At 45.3% G+C, this 21,408-nt stretch overlaps 1 protein-coding gene and 1 long non-coding RNA gene across 14 annotated transcripts in view; one reads left to right on the top strand and one right to left on the bottom strand.

Annotated features, from left to right (window-relative positions):
- The window catches only part of LOC142097823 (uncharacterized), a 77,372-nt gene extending 64,726 nt beyond the window's left edge, over positions 1-12,646 (top strand). Inside the window, exons 2-3 of the long non-coding RNA XR_012678257.1 lie at positions 3,535-3,663; positions 12,476-12,646. This is a non-coding gene — a long non-coding RNA (uncharacterized LOC142097823). The remainder of the gene's footprint in view (positions 1-3,534; positions 3,664-12,475) is intronic.
- The window catches only part of NAB1 (NGFI-A binding protein 1), a 613,281-nt gene that overhangs the window by 438,038 nt on the left and 153,835 nt on the right, over positions 1-21,408 (bottom strand). For 12 of the 13 annotated variants that reach the window (XR_012678254.1, XR_012678255.1, XR_012678256.1 and 9 more), the window contains exon 3: positions 12,203-12,336. The exons of the other annotated variant lie outside the window; for it this stretch is intronic. Coding sequence is in view for 9 of the 12 variants with exons in the window: in XM_075180002.1 (XP_075036103.1) it covers positions 12,203-12,336 (134 nt within the window). In the remaining 3 variants the exon portion in view is untranslated. The remainder of the gene's footprint in view (positions 1-12,202; positions 12,337-21,408) is intronic. 13 annotated transcript variants of the gene reach the window in all.

Raw genomic sequence — 21,408 nt, 5'->3', positions numbered from 1 at the left:
TCTTAAGGTGCCTTGTATGAAATTAGCTCCTCGCTACATTGGTCCCTATAAGATCATTCAAGTAATCAGTCCCGTTTGCTTTAAATTACGATTACCGGGGCGTGGCTTGGTGGCCATACTGGCTGGTCGCAACTCTTACTGTGCTCCTTTTCCAGACTGAAAAATCAAGCCTTATTGGAGGTTTTAAGCACGCTAAATACCCTGAGAGCTTGGCTGATACCGAGAGGTGGTCGCCCAATGCGTGTCTATGGTCCCCAGGGAGACCGTATAAAGCAATTCCTGGCGGGAGGCCTACCGCGGCTGGCGAGTGTAGCTGCATCTGACTTGGCACTGCATGATTGAGCTGAGTACCATCGGGACACCAGACAGAGCGCGGGAGGCCGCTGGAGATCAGCGCTGCATCTGGGACCACCGGGGGTTGATTGAGGCTGATAATATCTCTTTGTTGCCCCAGCTGCCCTATTTCTACAAAGCCGGAGGACCGCCGGATTCTCCGCTATACCAGCGCTTTGTACATACCTGACTGCGAGGGTCCCCATCATACTGCAGGGCATGCTGCTTATTCAGTCTGTGGCACTGCTGGAGTGAAGGCTGCTCCGGACGCGAAACCGGAAGTCACCGGAACCCGCATTTCCAGTCGCGGGCCCCGAGGTTCCCGGCGTGGATCGAGTGCCCTGGCGCAGTTGAACCAACCAGTACACTCTGCCCATGTATGAGACCTGGCTGCGAGGCGCGCCTGTCAGGATCTGGTGGTCTGCGAGGCAGTGGGTCTTCCTGTGGTCTCTGCAGCTGTGAGTTACCTAAAGTACCAGTTTTCTGTGGAGGTCTCCCTGCAGGCAGTTGGCCACTCTGGTCAGTGTCCATATATATGCATTAATTACTCACAAAGACAGTCTTCTCAATACTACTGCCTATCCACAAGGAATATCTATACTGTATTGCGACTTAGCTAAATGGCGGAGTGATCCATCCACTGGGGGGAAGTGACATGTGACAAAGCAGAACATCGGTTTATAACAAATCCAAGCTTAATCTCTGTATCTCTACCTCCCACTTGGTGACCGTGGTGCATCCATCTAATGGGCAAAGATAAGAAAAGCCAGTCTAAGCGGAAAACCGGAACATCTGTGGATACTCCCAGACGTCAAGATCTACGGCAATATCTACATCCTACAGTCGCTTCTTTAGAACAAGATAATAGCCCACCGTCTTCACCTGAAGCACCTCCAGGTTGCAGAAATGGCTACCCCAACTGACTCCTCATCTAGTGAATGCCCTGTGAGCACCAGTCAAGAGATTGGGGCGATCCTGCAATTAGTCAAATCTCTACCAACAAAAGCTGAGCTTCCCTCTAAGAAAGACTTTGAGTTACTGGAATCCAGTCTGAAAAATACTGTTAAAAAGGAAGTCGCCACTTTACAAGCTGAGTTAACTCGCCTCTCATCTAGAATTTCCACGTTAGAGGATTTCAAAGATGAGTCTGTGGCTCGGCATGATCGTCTTAGCGACACTGTAGCTCGGCAGGCCTTACATTTTCTCTTGCTACAAAGTAGAGTTGACCTGGATAACAGGGGCCGCAGGAATAACCTGCGTATTCGTGGAATCCCTGAAGAGATACCCACACCAGATCTAATTGCCTTTCTTTCTAAAGTCTTCAATGGGATTCTTGAACAGGATCTCTCTACAAGTATTCAATTTAATAGGGCTCACAGGGCTCTGAAACCTAGGGGTTCCCCATCTGATCGGCCAAGAGATGTGATTTGTCGCTTGCACTATTACGTACAGAAAGAAGCGATTCTCCAAAAATCGAGAAAGCTGGATGGCATAGAGTATGACGGAAACAGACTTCAAATCTTTCAGGATCTCTCCTGGAATACCTTGCAGATGCGTCGTATGATTAAACCCTTGACTGATGCACTACGGGCCAAGAACATTAAATATCGATGGGGATTTCCCTTTAACTTACAAGTGTCCAATAATGGAAAGACCGAGTTTCTGAGATCACTTCAAGACATCAACCCTTTTTGCTCACAGCTGGGAATACAGGTGATGCCTCTGCCGGAATGGCAACAACACTTTGCCCGACTGCAGCCGACGGGTCTAGATTTCTGGCAAACCGCGGGAAACTCTGGAAGTTCCAGGAGAAGACGACGTGATTCCCCAGAGTCTCTGGACACATAATCTGATGCTTTAGCCAGGGATATTTCTTTCCTGTACTCGATGTGACCAGGGAATCGTGGGTTATGGTAGCTGAAATATTGGAGTAATGATCTACCATACTTGCCATGATTCTTCCTGACTTTCCTTCTATCTGAGGATGTGTGCAGGAACGGTTATCAAAGTATATGTACCCAGCTTTTGACCTGTCTCCGCGCAAAGAAAAGTGTTGGTTTTTCAAGTTTTTTCTCTAGTTTGTTGGAGTTTTGTTTTTTGTTTTTTGGCTATCCATACTGGAGGTACTCTCTACCATAAAACTTGTGGTGCAGCCTCCTCTTCCTACATGACTTTGCCCATCTCAGTTTATCTGTGTAGGTCTTTTTCTGGTAACCAGGATATGGGAATGAGGGTCTCCTGCGCTCTCCATGTCTTTCCATGTCATTACATGGGTCTGTAGATGGACACCTAAATAGTTATAGTTAGATGTATACCCAGATCTCTATTGGGCATAAATTCTTTGTTCTCTAAGCATTTACTTTAGCAAGTCGGAGTTCCGGATTTGTCTAGGTCGGAGGATCTTCTAACCACAAGACTTATCGTGCTTTAGTTACTAATATTGGTATTGTTACTGATTTTATTTTGAAATTTCTTATAATGTTTGCTACTTTTATAGGATGTTCTGTTAGTCACTGTCGCTACCCCCCCTTTTTTCCCCCACACTGCGGCAAGAATTCCGAGGGATGGGAGTGGCTCCTCCTCTCCCGTCTCCCTGGAGCGGTTTAATTGTGTGTTTTTTGTTATGTCTTTATATGTCATTAGGTTTGTCTGTGTCTGTATTGTTATTTCCCTCATGTGGCTCTCCTTCCCTAGTCTTCCTGGTAATGCTAATTTTCACAATCCTCTCATCATTCTTTCAGCTCAGGTTTGCCTGGTATCTACAACTACTGATTCAATTTGTTTGTTTGACATCAGAGGTGCTCTTCCGATGTATGTAGATCCTCCATGACAGCTCAACTTAAATTGATCTCAATTAATGCCAAGGGTCTTAATCTCCCTGAGAAAAGATCACGGGCATTAAAAGAAATGAGAAGTATGGAAGCAGATGTAGTTTTCGTCCAAGAGACACATTTTAAGCAAGGAATGGCCCCTCGGCTCTCAGATGGCTTCTATACTAACTCGTCTTTCAGTAATAATAGTGGGGGTAAGACTTTGGGGGTTGCTACTTTGTTCTCTAAGAGACTCCCTTTCACGAACATCCAAAAATTTTGCCTTGTTGAAGGAAGAGCACTCTTGATCAAATTTAGCCTGTTCGATGTAGTGTATACCTTTGTCAATATATATTTGCCTAATCAGGGTCAACCACTGTTTATATCTCAGGTTTTTGAAAAAATTGCAGAGCTAGCAGAGGGAATTATGATTGTAGGAGGTGATCTCAATTGGATCCTGCAACCAGAACTGGACACCTCTAATGGTCGGTCGACAATGCGTAGAGCTCAACACTGCAAGGTTAGTCGAGCACTTCATGAACACCAACTGGTCGACACATGGCGCCTTCAACACCCTGGAGAAAGAGATTACTCTTTCTTCTCCCATCCACATAATGTCTACTCACGAATTGACTATCTGTTTCTTTCACATAGGGCCCTTCCTTACCTCTTAGCATCATCTATTGGGCAAATAACCTGGTCAGATCACGCTCCCATATCAATCACTATAAAACTCACCCAATCCATGACCAAAAAATGCACCTGGCGTCTCAATGAATCTCTCCTGCAATATATAACTTACAAAGATCAATTGGCCGCAGCATTAGATGACTATATCACAGATAATGATACTCCTGATGTGTCCAGAATTACTATCTGGGAGGCCCATAAGTGTGTCATGAGGGGGAAACTCATCGAATTGGGCTCCCGTGTTAAGAACGTACTGCTCGGAGGGATCAATTATTACAGCAGATTAGAGACTTAGAGACGACACATAAATCCTATGCGACCAACGACCTGTTAAATAAGCTGACTGAGACTAGGTCGGCACTTAACAAGCTGTTAAATGATAAAGTTAAATTAGACTTTAGTAGGTGCCGACATCGTTTCTTCCGATGGGGTAATAGGCCGGGTTCTATGTTAGCGAGGGCATTGCGCAAGCAACGAGGTAAGGCGTTTATTGCCTCGATTAAGGATGGTAAGGACCGAGATTGTAAGATGACCTCTGACATAGCCAGTGCTTTCCACACTTACTATACCAAATTGTATAACCTTGAAGCCCAGGTTGGCTGTGCGGACGGCTCTGCACATTCAGAACTGATCTCGACATATCTGAAGGAGGTGGGTTTTCCTACTCTTTCAAGACTAGACAGGGACATGCTGGAACAACCCTTCACCGAGGGGGGGCTCAGGGAGGCAATTAAATCTACACCTGGGGGTAAGAGTCCGGGCCCTGATGGCTTTACTATTGCTTACTACAAGACTTTTAAAGTCCAGTTGATACCCCTGATGGTGTCGGCCTTCAATGCGATTTCCAGGGATGCTTTTTTCTCCTCCCAAAGTTTGGAAGCGCACATAACTGTGATCCCTAAAGAGGGGAAGGACCCCTCTCAATGCGCGAGCTATAAGCCTATCTCTTTGCTTAATGTGGATGTTAAGCTGTATGCAAAAATTATTGCAAATAGATTAAAAATGCTACTTCCAGAAATTGTTCACTCAGATCAAGTGGGTTTTGTCCCAGGTCGAGAGGCTCGGGACAACACCACCAAGGTGATAGATCTGATTCATTTGGCTTCCCGTTCAGTAACACCGTCAATGCTTTTGTCCACTGATGCAGAGAAGGCTTTTGATCGTGTAAGTTGGCCTTTTATGAGAGGGATCCTTGAGCACCTGGGTCTAGGTCCAGTTGGTCTTCACAGAATTCTAGCACTTTACCGACAACCTACGGCTAGGATCAAAATAAACGGAGACTTGTCTGAGCCAGTCGTGATGAACAATGGCACTAGACAGGGCTGTCCGCTCTCCCCGCTTATCTTTGTGTTGTGTATGGAGGCATTAGCTAGAGCTATCAGGGCCAACCCAAATATCTCGGGTCTACAAGTTGGAGAGAAAGAACATAAACTCGCGTTATTTGCAGACGACCTTTTAGCCATTATCTCCAATCCAGTTGTTTCTTTACCCAATTTGGTCAGTGAGTTTCAAAAGTTTGGCGTGTTATCTAATTTTAAAATTAACTATAGTAAATCTGTGGCTTTGAACATGAAGACTCCAGCTTCAGTGGTAGAGGGGCTGAAACTGGCCTTTCCTTTTTTATTTGGCACCCTTCCCAATTAAAATACCTGGGGGTGATAATTCCTAGTGACCTTACATGTCTTTATGACTTCAATTTCAGACCACTTTTGAGCAGGATCTGAGCAGACTTGAGGGAATGGCAGAGTAAGAACTTTACTTGGATAGGTCGGGTTAATATAATCAAAATGAATGTCCTTCCCCGTCTCCTATATCTATACCTTACCGATTCACGTGCCAGATTCATGGTTTCAGGGCATCCAACGAACGGTACGCGATTTTGTATGGTGTGGGAGACGCCCTAGATTTAAGCATGAAATACTATTTAGACGTAGACACTTGGGAGGCCTGCAACTTCCGCACTTTTCCTCTTACTATGATGCAGCAATATTGGTTAGAATAATGGAGATGTCTGGTCGGGTTGGTTCGAAACAATGGGTGGAAATTGAGTCATTCTCTTTGAAATCCCCTGCTGACACATTGCTCTGGTTATCCAGCATTTCTAAGATCGCGCATCCTACATTAGGTCCCACGTTAGCGAAATGGTCTAGGCTTAGAACCCTCTCATGTATCTCCTCTCCAATTTCCCCATTATTTAATAACCCAAAGTTCCCTCCGGGGATTACCCCGTTAGCTTTCAAACAGTGGTCTCAAGCAGGGATCCATCGTGTCGGCCAGTTGGTGGGTGCTACGGGGGTTCTCCCTTTTACAGAGACCCAATCCAAATGGGATTTGTCTAATGCAGAGATCTGGAGATATTTACAGATTAAACACCTTTTGTCACAGGGCCTCGCAAAACAACATACTTCTAGGAGTTTAACGGTGTTCGAATCGATGTGTTTCAGGTCACCATGTCCCTTACATTCCCTTTCAACTATATATAAGCTTTTGGTAGAACATATTTTCGTATCTCCTCCGAAATTTACCATAGAGTGGGAGAGAGATTTAGGAGTTGAGTTACAAGAGGCAGACTGGTCTAAAATCTTCCAGGCAGCGCACGCGTGTTCTCCGAATGTTTCAATCCTAGAAACTCACTATAAGGTAATTACCAGGTGGTATAGATGCCCGGCTCATTTGGCGAGGGTCTTCCGCGGGGTGCCCGACACTTGTTGGAGATGCAACCAGGGTTCTGGTTCTCTTTTGCATATCTGGTGGGACTGCCCCGTGTTGCAAACGTTTTGGTCCCGGGTGATAAGCATCACGCGGAAGCTGCTAGGTCAAAACATACCCAACACCCCGGTGTTCTGGCTGTTAAATAAAGTTGACATGCCTCTATCATGTTTTAAAAAATCTCTCTTAAAATTTATTGTCTCGGCAGCGAAGGCAGTAATTCCAGTGAAATGGAGATCAACTACGCCTCCGAGTATTCGGGACTGGTCTAATAGATTGGAACTCTATAGGGTCATGGATGAGATGCATTTGTCAACCACAGACTCGTTTGAAATGTACTATGCTATTTGGTATTTTGGTTAAACCTATTAGACTCTCCAGAGTCCCCGATCTCAAATTTGACTGATTGAGTGGTTTTGTTCCCATTTTTGCACCAGTGGGTTGGCTTGGTTGAGTGGACCACTTAGGCTTGGGGTGTGCTCGGCAGATGCATAACCTACTAGGTTGACAGAGCTCTAAACTAAACTGAAATTTTTGAATGAGGATTTTGCTTGACCCATCCCCCCATAATGTGGTTCCCCCTTCCCTCCTTTCCCTATGTCTGTGTGTTATTGGTTATATGGTTATTAGCAGGTGTGTGTATAGTTTGGCATAACTCTTTTACAGATTTCTGAGTACATTTTGGACTGGTGCCAGAATGTAATTTTTCAGTGTCAATAACATACCATGCCAATTTGTTGGTGGTGTATTTATAACCTGTATATGTGTGTAAAACCCAATAAATATTACATTTTAAAAAAAAATAAAAATTACGATTACCACCGACTCTACGCATCGCCAACGCCTTTCACATTTCTCGGTTGAGACCACTCATCATCAATCGGTTCACGGGCCCGGCTACACCTACTATTCCTCCTTCTCTCCAACAAAGTGATGAATTTAAGATCAGCCATATCCTGGATTCCAAGACTTCTAGAGGAACAATCAAATATCTAGTGGACTGGAAGGGGTATGGACCCGAAGAGCGCTCCTGGGTACGGGCTGCTGACATTTGCGCCCCTCTTCTGCCCAAAAAATTCCACTCCAGATTTCCGAAGAAGCCAGGTCCTAGGTGTTGAAGGGGGAGGTACTGTCACACTCCGCACTCCCGCCGTCCAGCGCGGGAGCCAGCGTGTGTAACCGGGTCTCCGCTGCTCCCCCCGCCTGATTCCTCTCCAGAGCTTCACTTACCTAGTTCCACGCTGCAGCTCTCCTCCAGCGTTGTCTCTCTGCTTCCTGGATCGGCATTCACTGTTCTGCGCATGCGCAGAACGTCCTAAACCTTTTCTCTGCTTCTACTGCCCTCTATTGGCTGCCTAATTGGAACTACACTATTTAATGCCTTCCTGACCTGAAATCTGTGCTGGTTCTTACAGTCAGCCTCTGACACCCATACTGAATAGAGCTCCTGTGTCGTCTCAAGTTCCCGGGGATTCCTACTCAGCCTTTCCGAGTTCCTGCACCTCCGGGCTCCTACGCCACAGTATATTCCGCTATTCCCTCCTGGGGTTGGTTACACCTCATTATCGCTACCATCTCCAGTGGCAACGCAGCAGTCTATCCAGTAGATTCGCTCCTAGCAACATCCCTTGGCTCATCTTCTCGTCAGTTGCCAGTAGCAACGCATACTACCTACATCAGTCTACGCTCTCTCTCTCTCTCGTGGTGCGCTGGGAACTTCCTAGAGGGCTGCGACCTGCAAGTGGAAGCCTCGAAGTCCATATTCCCTTGCGGGAATCCCTGGTGAACACCATTTCACTTGTTCGACTCCGCGCCCCTAGCTGAAGTGACGTCAATTCCAGTGAACCACCAGGATCCAGTTGTCCCTCGTTGGAATCGTGACAGTGATTCAGCAACAGCTTCGTATGTCACAAAATGGGGCTTAAGGCGTCTGAATGTAGGCTGAGAGATACAAGTGGTGCGCAGAAGAAGCCTGATAAACCAAACAAGTCTGCATTCAATATAGCAGACAGTCAAAAGAAGGACTGCTGGTACATAGACTCGGGGGCCACTAGACAATTCAGCTGCAATCAAGAGTGGTTTACTACGCTGAAACCATGTGAACCCTTATCGTTTAAAGGAACAGGATAACGTTCTTACCGCAACAAAAGTTGGGACAATCACAGTGCGCCTATGCATAAAAGGTGAAACGGTCATTACAGACATCCAAGACATTCTGTTTGTACCAGGTTAGGGAACCAACTATATCGCTATAAGCATCCTAGTAGGAAAAAGGTATAAAGCCCAATGCGCAGAGGACAAGCCTGCAAAACCAAAGAGGGACTGCAATTGTGACAGCAACCAACTATAAACCCTAGACACCGAAGAGTCTTGTGCCATGGGAAAAATGTCAATCCTCTCTGTGTCTTCGGCTGTAAGGTGTATGCACATATACCAAATGTAAGACGCAAGTTAGATTCCAAGTCAGTGGAGTGTATCATGCTTGGATACTGCCAAGAGAGTAAAGGATACAGACTTTGGGACATTACAAGTAAATGTCTTACAAAATCTAGAGATGTGGTGATTCACGAAATCACGCCACCTACCAGAATAGTGGAACAACAACCGCAGCAAAACTTTGTAACGCTGGATATTCAGGCAGCAGAAAGCGTGTATGAACCCAAAGATGTTAACATGGCTATCCAATCGGAAAGCAGGAGCTTTGTGAGAAATTACAGAGGTATTTCCCCTAGGAGATATTGCGAGGAATTCGCTAACATAGCCTTCTGTGAACCGCAAAACATTAAAGAGGAAAAATTAAGTAGTGACTGGGAAGAGAGGAAGTCGGCGATACATACAGAGTTGGGAGCTCTGGATAACAACCATACGTGGACTGTAGTTGACAGGCCGAGTGACCGTAAAATGATAAAGAACAAGTGGGTCTATTATAAAAAGGTGAATGTGGAAGGAACCATTGCCCGTGTGACTGGATCACTATTAAATAACTTTTGGTAAAAATATATTTAAAACGAATAGCACAGGGCACTTATTAATGTAATTGCACGTGCACTTATTTTTGTTTATTGTAAGATAGGAAGTCGTTATCTCTGAGGTCAGGGTAGAAAAATTGTTTTTTCTGTTTAACCTTGCTATAGGATATGCCTATTTCTGATGTATATATCTGATACAATGAGCCTGTGTTTACAAAGCCTCTTGTGCATTGTGATGTGGGAAACTAGCTTGTTTTTGTTTTTTGTTGTTCTGTGTGAATATGTATTCCGAACGGTCTGATGAAAGGCCACATGTTAATTAGATCTTTTGAGGTGTGAAGGTTCAACATTGAAGGCAGGAACTTTTAGTTAAGACTGGCTCCTGAATTCTTTGCATCTGAAAACTATCACATTGTTTCTAGAATTTCACAGATAAATGTAAATATCGTTAGCTTTGCAATGCATGTAAATTTATGTTTTGCTAAGCAGTGTTGCATCCTGTTTCTAAAAATAGACTATTTCTGAACTGTATAAAAGATGAGCTGTGTGAGCATGTAATCTTTCTTCTGACTTCATCTGACCTGATCACCCTGGTACCTTTAAAATCGGGTGAGAGAAAATAACCATCTTGCATCAAAGACCTGCTTGGAAACATCTTGAATATCGCTGTATTCCTGTGATCTACAGATTAGACCCAAATCTAATCCGTTCTCCAGCTGTGTCTGAGGTTTGGACCCAAGCGTTTCCAGTACCGCCGCTCTGCCTGCTACCCAGCATCCCTGGTCCATGTGATAGGCCGGGGGGGTCCATTCACAGCAACCCGGATCCATAGTAAGAGGTCCGGAGTAACCAGCCCAGGTACATCAGAAACGAGGTACACTAGCAGCGTCAGTGACCCAGAAGGAACGTGGTTCTGAGTGCCATAGAAGGAACTCAGTGGTGGCAGCATTATAAGCCCATCCTACTGCGGCAAGAAGGCGCATTTGGGATAACGAAAAGGAACAGTGGCAAAGTAAGCACAGCCAATTCCCAGCAACAACAAATAGGGTGGCATAGGCGGTCCATCCTGTCACAGCCCGCTATAAAGTTTGCGGACTACAGAGAGATCTTCTCGCCTGTTGCCAGATACAGCATCCTAAGATTAGTCATTGCCATTTCTACTATCCATGATTTCTTGCTGTACCAGCTTGACTTTGACTCAACATTCCTGATTGGGGAGTTAGTTATTTTCGATGGAGCCTCCTGAACACTACAATGATGGTGTATTCCAAGAGGGAAAATCCCGATATGGCCTAAAACAAAGTGGTCATTGTTGATATGTAAAACTGGATGCTGTGCTGCTAAACATGGACCTAATTAGGTCAGAGAGTGACCACTGTCTATATCGCTAAACTATAGAAGAAAAGTTGTTCATCATAGTGTATACGTAGATGATCTGTTGCTAGCAGACCAAGAGAGACATCACCAGTATAAAGCATATTCAGATTGAAAGATCTAGGCCCTACAAATAAATTGCTAGGCATGAGGATTGTACAAAATCTGAAAACAGGGACTGTTACAGTTGGTCAATAGACATACATTAAAACAAAACTTACAAAGTATGGTATTTTTTATGCAAAATATGTGAGCACACCCGTTGATAAAAGCTTAAAACTTTCAAAAGCAATATCACCACCAAGCAGTGAAGAGATAGAGGAGATGAAACAAGTCCTTTACCAAAGCACTGTTAGAAGCTTGATGTATGCAACTATTGAGATTCGCCCCGACATCAAACATGCAATGAGTCATTTGCTATCAATCCTATCCTAGGAAACAATACCGGACCGCAATCAAAAGCATTCCAAGAACTGATGACTCGTATTCTTTACTAACCCTATATTTTCTGAAAAAGTGTTATATGTTTTTCTTGTAACCGGAGACATCACTAGGCAAGGAGGGGTGCTAGAATTGGAGCACTACGCTCTGTCTCCTGCCTGTCATTTCCCTGGTGGTCTAGTGTACAGGAAGTGTGACAGGAGCCTCACGTCCGCAGAGCGCTGAAACGCAAAACCGGAAGTTTGCACTTCCAATTATACAGAGGAAGAGAGAGGATGCTGCAGAAAGTAGCTGCATGACTGTATAACATATGTCACCCAAAAGCCTTTACCAAGTGAGCGAAGACTCTCCCCTCAATATATCTATGTCACCCAAAAGCCTCTACTAAGTGAGCGGAGACTCTCCCCTCAATATATCTATATAGGAGAAGTGTCTGCTCACAACAGTAATATAAACTGCACGGATGTGCAGAGTATTATAACAGCCTGCATTCAAGTGTGCATAGGGGAAACCTGCATGCATACATATACAAATGTATATTGCATAAGACTGTTACTGACCTCTGCTATATAACTGTCTATTTCTGTGAGTACCTACTCAACTGTTTGTAACAAAGTTCAATAAACCAGCACCTGGTTGAGTTTAATGCGTGTTAGGCATGACATCCATACTCAACACTGCCAACACCTATCACAGACATCAGTCCATGTATTCTGCCAATAGGTATAACCAATAGTTCAATAGTTGTAATGTTTGTAAATTGTTGTGTACCCAATGGCTTTATATAAATAAACTTATACATACATATATATATATTATACTAGAAAGAATTTGGGGACTGAACCTATATGCACTCTAGTAAAGTCAGAATCTTACTTGGTAGTTCGGTAAGTATATTTGTATGTGACTTCCCGGGAGATCTGACGTGCAAGTGTGAAAAGCTTGTCTCTTCTGGTCAGTAGAGCAACGTCCTTCATGCAAAGTTGAGCAGCAGCTTCATTCACCGTTAGCTACAACACAACAATTTCAGCTTAGTCCTCACAATAAATGAACACAAAATGTTTACAAAAGGATTTAAAATACTGTCTTAAGTAAGTCAGCCAAAGCCTTTTCACTAACTTTACTCAGAATATTTTTTTTATTACACAGATCAACTTTTCATGCAGGACAGCTAAGTATTACATCTGCCAGTACTCATGGGATAATGTGCAAATGCTGAACAGTCCACAGTAGCAGCTGCATCTAGGATTCAATCTAGGATCGTGTTTTTTTTCTTTAAAACATTTTTTTGTAAGATTTTCACAACAAACAGAAAACAAATAATAAACATCCTATCGATCAACCCCATCTGTGTGTCACTCACCGGACCGTGAGTGCCTCTTCCCGGACTATTAGGAACCGTGGACGTCCTCTATCCTGAGGGACTGCGCATGCGCAGCCCTTTCCAAACCTTCAGTGTATGTTCCTTTAACTTAATTGGCAGATCAGGCAACCTCCCTATATTAAGCACCTGTGGTCAACACCACGTGGCCTGATCTTGGAGTCTCATTCCCTATGAGTCTCTGAAGGTGTTCCTGTGTTTCCTCGTTATTCAGCCCTGCTGATTCCTGTGGTTTCCAAACCACTTCTACCTCTGTGGTTTCCAAACCACTTCTACTCCTGTGGTTCCCATACCACTTCTACCATCAACTATATCATCGTGACTGTGAGCTGATTCCTATCCGCTGCCTCCGTGCACTACAGTCTTCTAACCACTTCAACTCTACTATGTATTATTGGGACTGTTAGCTGATTCCTATCCGCTGCCTCCGTGCACTTCAGTCTCCTATTCACTTCCATTCACCTGTTCCTGATTGTGACTGCCAGCTGATTCCTATCCGCTGCCTCCGTGCACTACAGTCTTCATCCTGCAACTCGTCTGTGTTTCATCATCGTGACTGCTGCTGATTCTTATCCGCTGCCTCTGTGCACTACAGTCTTCAACCTGCAACTCGTCTGTGTTTCATCATCGTGACTGCTGCTGATTCCTATCCGCTGCCTCCGTGCACTACAGTCTTCAACCTGCAACCCGTTTGTGTTTCATTGTGACTGTTTGGCTGATTCCTATCCGCTGCCTCTGGGCGCTTCAGTCTTCAGTTCTTGTCAACTCTCCCGTGTTTCCCTGAGTCTACTGCCTATGGTGCTACCCGCTATTCTCCGTGATCAACAGTTCCAGTTCAACTCTGCTCTCCTGTGTCCCATCGTTACTGCACCTGCTGGTTGCTATTGGCTACCTCCGTGTTCCCGCAGAGACCCGCTGCTGCTACTCCTCAGCACTACTCATCCATCTACTGCTGATCCGCTCTCCACGCTTTCCTGTGTTCCCTGCTGGTCTACCTACCTGTGCGCTGCACCTACTAGACCACCGCTTCACCCATCCAGGGACTTCGCATCCTGCCGGCCTCCTGCCGTTCAGGTATCTCTGCACTCCTGTCTGACTGCCTTCTCCTGAACCACGGTATGCCTGCTTCTCATTGACTGTGCTGTGTATTGCATACCTTGCTGGACTGTGTTGGTTCTCCTCTGGAGTGTGCTATCCGCTGAGTCTATTGCCATCATTGACTGTGTTAACTTATGCTGGACTACTTCAAGAGACTTTTCTATATTGGCAGTATTGCTCAGTTATCTATACATTAATATTGTGCATATTACTGTGGTTCAAAGTCAAGGTGCCCGTGTATATCTTGTGTTGCAGTTTCTCCCCGTGCACCTCCTCACATATATATTCAGTGGTACAACTTGCTGAAGGCAGACCACTGATCCCTGTTTCCAGTATCACCTGTTCCATTATCCTCTCACATAGCAGTGGTACAACTTGCTATCGCAGACCACTGACTACCCGGATACCTCCACTTGGATTCCATTCCTTCACTCAGACAGCGGTACAACTTGCTACCCGCAGACCGCTGACTCTCATCACTCCCTCGTTTCTGTTGGACATTCCTCCTCACTATAGCAGTGGTACAACTTGCTACCGCAGACCACTGACTACTTTCACGTGTCCTTTGTCCATACAGTTCCTCGTGTATTACCACTTCCATATTGCCAGTGCTGCTAGTCATAGACTTTCCTGAGCATCTCATCAGCTGCTATTTCCTGTTCCGTGATCACCCTGCTACCAGTGTACCATATTACCACCTATACTGCTCTGGTAAGCCTATCACCTGGTGATCCCTGGGTAAAGACTCCTAGTGCCCGTGACAGTAAGATCAGGCCATGACAGACCCAGATACGGAACCTACCGCTAAGGAGATGCTGCAGCATCTGGTCAGCCGTGTGGAGCAACAGGATGCTCGCCAACAGCTGTTACTTCAATGTTACCAATCGTTAACCTCCCAAGGAACATCTGGACAGACTGTTACAGCTAATATTGAAGCTCCTGTGCTTTCCTCCGTTTCCCCAGTGCCATCCCAGGTGTCTACAGCTCCTACGCTTCACCTGCCTACTCCGTCAAAATATGACGGGGACCCCAAAACTTGTAGAGGTTTCCTTAACCAATGTTCAGTCCATTTTGAACTCCAACCTCAAAATTTTTCTACCCATCGTTCCAGAGTGGCCTATCTTATCTCATTGTTTTCCGGACAAGCCCTGGCTTGGGCCTCCCCTCTGTGGGAAAGAAACGATCCAATTCTACAAGATAGTGCCAAATTCATTTCCACGTTCCGAAGTGTGTTCGATGAACCAGGTCGTGTGACCTCCGCTGCTTCCAGCATTCTTCGTTTACGACAAGGCTCCAATACAGTAGGACAGTATGTCATTCAATTTAGGATCTTAGCCTCTGAACTTCAGTGGAATACTGAAGCATTAGTTGCCGCCTTCTGGCAGGGGCTCTCCGATAAAATTAAAGATGCACTGACTACCCAAGAGCTTCCTTCGTCACTAGAAGATTTGATCTCTCTTTGCCACCGTGTAGATATGAGATTTCGTGAAAGAGAGTCTGAGAAAACAACGGCTGTTAAAGCACCTCTTCGTTCAAATCCTCAATTTCGTCCAGCTCCATCCTCTGTGATTCCCATGGAGATAGGACGTTCCAAATTATCTTCAGAGGAGAGGAAACGAAGAGTAAAGAATAGACTCTGTATCTATTGTGCTGATTCCACGCATACGCTCAGCTCTTGCCCTAAGAGATCGGGAAATGCCAGGCCCTAACTAGTTCTGGAGAGGTGAAGTTAGGGTCCCTGGAGTCCTCTCCATTGTCTATGAAATCTAAAGTCTGCGCCTTTGATGTGACTATCTCCCTTGCTACCAAATCCTTTGAGTCACAGGCATTGATTGATTCCGGAGCAGCAGGAAATTTCATTTCTAAATCACTAGTGAATCAATGGTCCCTACCAGTGATCACTTTAAAAACACCCATTACTGTGACGGCTATAGATGGATCACGTCTCATCAATGGTCTCATCACCCAGAGTACGTCTCCAGTAACCCTTCAGATTGGTGTACTACACCATGAAGAAATTTCGTTTTTAATTCTTCCAGTTACGACAAGTCCGATTGTCTTAGGCCTTCCATGGCTTCAGTGTCACTCTCCCCAGATTGACTGGCGCACTCCTCAAGTTACGTCTTGGGGGTCTGAATGTCACCATCGTTGTCTTTCTCAAGTGACTCCTCTTAAAGTACAGCAATCTTCCATCACATCTTCCTCCCCGGGACTCCCTCCTCAGTATGCTTTATTTGCCGATGTGTTTGATAAAGCTCAGTCTGAACGTCTTCCTCCTCATCGTTCTTGGGATTGTCCGATCGACCTTCTACCTGGCAAGACTCCTCCCAGGGGCCGGGTCTATCCTCTCTCGTTGCCTGAAACTCAAGCCACATCTGAGTACATACAGGAGAATCTCCAGCGTGGCTTCATTCGACCTTCCACCTCTCCCGCTGGAGCTGGGTTCTTCTTCGTCAAAAAGAAGGATGGATCATTACGCCCTTGTATAGATTTTCGTGGACTCAACGCCATTACTATCAAGAATCGGTATCCCATTCCGCTGATCACTGAGCTATTTGATCGCATCAAGGGAGCTCGGATATTTACTAAGTTGGATCTTCGTGGTGCCTACAATTTAATTAGAATCCGTTCCGGTGATGAATGGAAGACCGCGTTTAACACCAGAGATGGGCATTACGAATATTTAGTAATGCCCTTCGGGCTGTGTAATGCCCCCGCTGTTTTCCAAGGTTTCATCAATGAGATCTTTCGGGACTTATTATATGTATGTGTCGTTGTCTACCTGGACGACATATTGATCTTCTCACAGGACCTGCCTTCTCATCACCAACATGTGGCAGAGGTCCTCTCCAGACTGCGGAAAAACTCATTGTTCTGTAAATTGGAAAAATGTTCATTCGAATTACCCCAGATTCCATTCTTGGGGTATATAGTTTCCGGAGTTGGCCTGAAGATGGATCCAGACAAAGTAAATGCTGTACTACATTGGCCTCAGCCAACTACTCTTCGTGCCATCCAGCGTTTTTTAGGTTTTGCCAATTACTATAGACGCTTCATTCAAGACTTCTCGTCCATTGCATCTCCTATTGTGGCCCTGACTCGTAAAGGGGCTAATACTAAGCAATGGTCATCTGAGGCTCTCCAAGCCTTCCAAATTCTCAAAGAGTCCTTCTCGTCTGCTCCCATTCTTCGACAGCCTGATGTGACACTTCCCTTCTTCCTAGAAGTAGATGCCTCTAATGTGGGCTTAGGAGCCATTCTCTCCCAACGCTCGGAGCAACAAAAATTACATCCTTGTGCCTTCTACTCTCGGGGTCTTCTGCCCGCCGAGAGAAATTACACTATCGGGGACAAGGAGTTGCTGGCCATCAAAGCTGCATTAGAGGAATGGAGATACTTGTTGGAAGGAGCTCGTCATCCGGTGACGATCTTCACAGATCATAAGAACTTGTCATATTTGCAATCTGCTCAATGCTTGAACCCTCGTCAAGCAAGATGGTCTCTTTTCTTTTCCCGTTTTGAATTAATTATAACCTTCAAACCAGCCGCTAAGAACAAGAAAGCTGACGCTCTATCTCGAGCTTTTGTGACGTCCTCTGATGTAGAAGAGGTTCCCAACCATGCTATTCTAGACCCCAAATGTATTTCTCTGGCTGCTTCATCCACCAAAATGCTACCATTTGGGAAGACCCTCGTGCCTCCTACCCTGAGGAGGAAAATCCTTTCGTGGTACCATGCCTCTCGTTTTTCTGGACACGCCGGTGAACATAAGACCTTTGAGATGCTCTCTCGAAGTTACTGGTGGCCTTCAATGAGGAGAGACGTCAAAGAGTTTATTGCTTCCTGTGATTTATGTTCTCAGTTCAAATCCTCCCGCAGAACTCCAGCAGGGTTGCTGCGACCACTACCCATTCCGTCCAAGCCTTGGACCCATATTAGTATGGATTTCGTTACTGATTTGCCACCAAGTAAGAATCACAATACTATTTGGGTAGTGGTAGACAGATTTTCGAAGATGGCTCATTTCGTCCCTCTGTCCGGTTTACCTTCTTCGTCTACTTTGGCTGAACACTTCATTAAAGAAATCTTCCGCATCCATGGATGTCCGTCTGAGATTGTGTCAGATAGAGGAGTACAATTCGTTTCCAGATTCTGGCGGGCCCTTTGTAAAACTTTGGGCATACGATTAGCTCTCTCATCGTCTTACCATCCGCAATCTAACGGACAAACGGAACGAGTCAATCAAGATCTTGAGACTTTTATTAGGATGTTTTCTTCAGCCAACCAAGACAACTGGGTAGAATTGCTCCCTTGGGCTGAATTCGCCCATAACAACATGTACCATGAGTCATCATCCAAAACTCCATTCTTTGTGGTCTACGGTCACCATCCGTCTTTTCCGGAATTTCCTGCCCTCCCACCCACCCAAGTTCCTGCTGTGGAGACTACTTGTCAGACCTTCAAAAATATCTGGTCTCAGGTCAAGACCTGTTTAAAGAAGACATCTAACAAATATAAGTCTTTCGCAGATAAGAAGAGGCGGGCTATTCCACCACTAAAAATTGGAGATCGGGTTTGGTTATCTACCAAAAATATTCGTTTGAAGGTTCCATCTATGAAATTCGCTCCTCGTTTTATTGGTCCATATAGGATCATTCAAGTTATCAATCCAGTATGCGTTAAACTTCTTCTTCCTAAGAATCTTCGGATTTCCAATGCCTTCCATGTGTCCTTACTCAAACCTCTCATTATCAACCGCTTCTCGACTCCTCCCTCAGCACCGCAGCCAGTTCAAGTTCATCAGGAGGAGGATTTCGAGATTACTGAGGTATTGGATGCAAAAATTTCGCGAGGAATCCTCCGTTTCCTCGTTCATTGGAAGGGCTTTGGTCCTGAAGAACGTTCATGGATCAAAGCTGAAGATCTTAATGCTCCTGCTCTTCTGAAGAAGTTTTATTCCAAAAATCCGGACAAGCCCGGTTCCAGGCGTTCTGTGCCCACCTTTAAAAGGGGGGGTACTGTCACTCACCGGACCGTGAGTGCCTCTTCCCGGACTATTAGGAACCGTGGACGTCCTCTATCCTGAGGGACTGCGCATGCGCAGCCCTTTCCAAACCTTCAGTGTATGTTCCTTTAACTTAATTGGCAGATCAGGCAACCTCCCTATATTAAGCACCTGTGGTCAACACCACGTGGCCTGATCTTGGAGTCTCATTCCCTATGAGTCTCTGAAGGTGTTCCTGTGTTTCCTCGTTATTCAGCCCTGCTGATTCCTGTGGTTTCCAAACCACTTCTACCTCTGTGGTTTCCAAACCACTTCTACTCCTGTGGTTCCCATACCACTTCTACCATCAACTATATCATCGTGACTGTGAGCTGATTCCTATCCGCTGCCTCCGTGCACTACAGTCTTCTAACCACTTCAACTCTACTATGTATTATTGGGACTGTTAGCTGATTCCTATCCGCTGCCTCCGTGCACTTCAGTCTCCTATTCACTTCCATTCACCTGTTCCTGATTGTGACTGCCAGCTGATTCCTATCCGCTGCCTCCGTGCACTACAGTCTTCATCCTGCAACTCGTCTGTGTTTCATCATCGTGACTGCTGCTGATTCTTATCCGCTGCCTCTGTGCACTACAGTCTTCAACCTGCAACTCGTCTGTGTTTCATCATCGTGACTGCTGCTGATTCCTATCCGCTGCCTCCGTGCACTACAGTCTTCAACCTGCAACCCGTTTGTGTTTCATTGTGACTGTTTGGCTGATTCCTATCCGCTGCCTCTGGGCGCTTCAGTCTTCAGTTCTTGTCAACTCTCCCGTGTTTCCCTGAGTCTACTGCCTATGGTGCTACCCGCTATTCTCCGTGATCAACAGTTCCAGTTCAACTCTGCTCTCCTGTGTCCCATCGTTACTGCACCTGCTGGTTGCTATTGGCTACCTCCGTGTTCCCGCAGAGACCCGCTGCTGCTACTCCTCAGCACTACTCATCCATCTACTGCTGATCCGCTCTCCACGCTTTCCTGTGTTCCCTGCTGGTCTACCTACCTGTGCGCTGCACCTACTAGACCACCGCTTCACCCATCCAGGGACTTCGCATCCTGCCGGCCTCCTGCCGTTCAGGTATCTCTGCACTCCTGTCTGACTGCCTTCTCCTGAACCACGGTATGCCTGCTTCTCATTGACTGTGCTGTGTATTGCATACCTTGCTGGACTGTGTTGGTTCTCCTCTGGAGTGTGCTATCCGCTGAGTCTATTGCCATCATTGACTGTGTTAACTTATGCTGGACTACTTCAAGAGACTTTTCTATATTGGCAGTATTGCTCAGTTATCTATACATTAATATTGTGCATATTACTGTGGTTCAAAGTCAAGGTGCCCGTGTATATCTTGTGTTGCAGTTTCTCCCCGTGCACCTCCTCACATATATATTCAGTGGTACAACTTGCTGAAGGCAGACCACTGATCCCTGTTTCCAGTATCACCTGTTCCATTATCCTCTCACATAGCAGTGGTACAACTTGCTATCGCAGACCACTGACTACCCGGATACCTCCACTTGGATTCCATTCCTTCACTCAGACAGCGGTACAACTTGCTACCCGCAGACCGCTGACTCTCATCACTCCCTCGTTTCTGTTGGACATTCCTCCTCACTATAGCAGTGGTACAACTTGCTACCGCAGACCACTGACTACTTTCACGTGTCCTTTGTCCATACAGTTCCTCGTGTATTACCACTTCCATATTGCCAGTGCTGCTAGTCATAGACTTTCCTGAGCATCTCATCAGCTGCTATTTCCTGTTCCGTGATCACCCTGCTACCAGTGTACCATATTACCACCTATACTGCTCTGGTAAGCCTATCACCTGGTGATCCCTGGGTAAAGACTCCTAGTGCCCGTGACACTGTGTAATCATATAATTTGTAACGGCATATATTAAGATCGTGTGAGCTGCTCTAATCAGATAAACCAAGCAAAATAGTAATTCAATGTATTATAGCAATGCATTCTATTGAGTTATAATCTTCATCACTTTGCCAGATATTAGCAAACCTAAGCATGTAAATGATCTCGACTCCAACATATTTCAAACAATGCTGTGCAGGACTGGGAGCTAAATATGCCCCTAGCGACTCCCTGACCCAGACAAATCATCCTGGTGGGGATAATAGACGAAATGTGACTCGTACAACAGTGCCAGACCTTATGATACTTATACATGGCCTTCCAGCTTACATACATAACCAGCTCATGTTTCCACACTTCAGTTTCCAGCAGAGAACAAGCAAAATGTGTGGCTTATTGCAATAGGGAAAACAAATCAGAGGAGGACATTTACAAAAAATCTACTTAGAATGGCAAGAATCTTCATTTAAGGTTACAAGCAGTACAGAAAAAGCTACAAATTGTCTAAAACAGAAAACACACTGTGAGAACAGCATATTCAATTCCCAAACATCAATAGTAAAAAGGGAAGAGCTTAACATTACTCCATTATATATAGCACCAATAAATTATGAAGCCCACCTAAAAATTCATCATGAGGGACAAACATATGGCAGTATTTTCAAATAATTTTATCTGTTTGTAGAAAAACAC

This window comes from Mixophyes fleayi, chromosome 7 (genome assembly GCF_038048845.1).
Source record: "Mixophyes fleayi isolate aMixFle1 chromosome 7, aMixFle1.hap1, whole genome shotgun sequence".
NCBI classification, from domain to species: Eukaryota; Metazoa; Chordata; class Amphibia; order Anura; family Limnodynastidae; genus Mixophyes; species Mixophyes fleayi.
The sequence above is the reverse complement of the archived record's forward strand: the minus strand, read 5'-3'. Positions and strand labels throughout refer to the sequence as shown.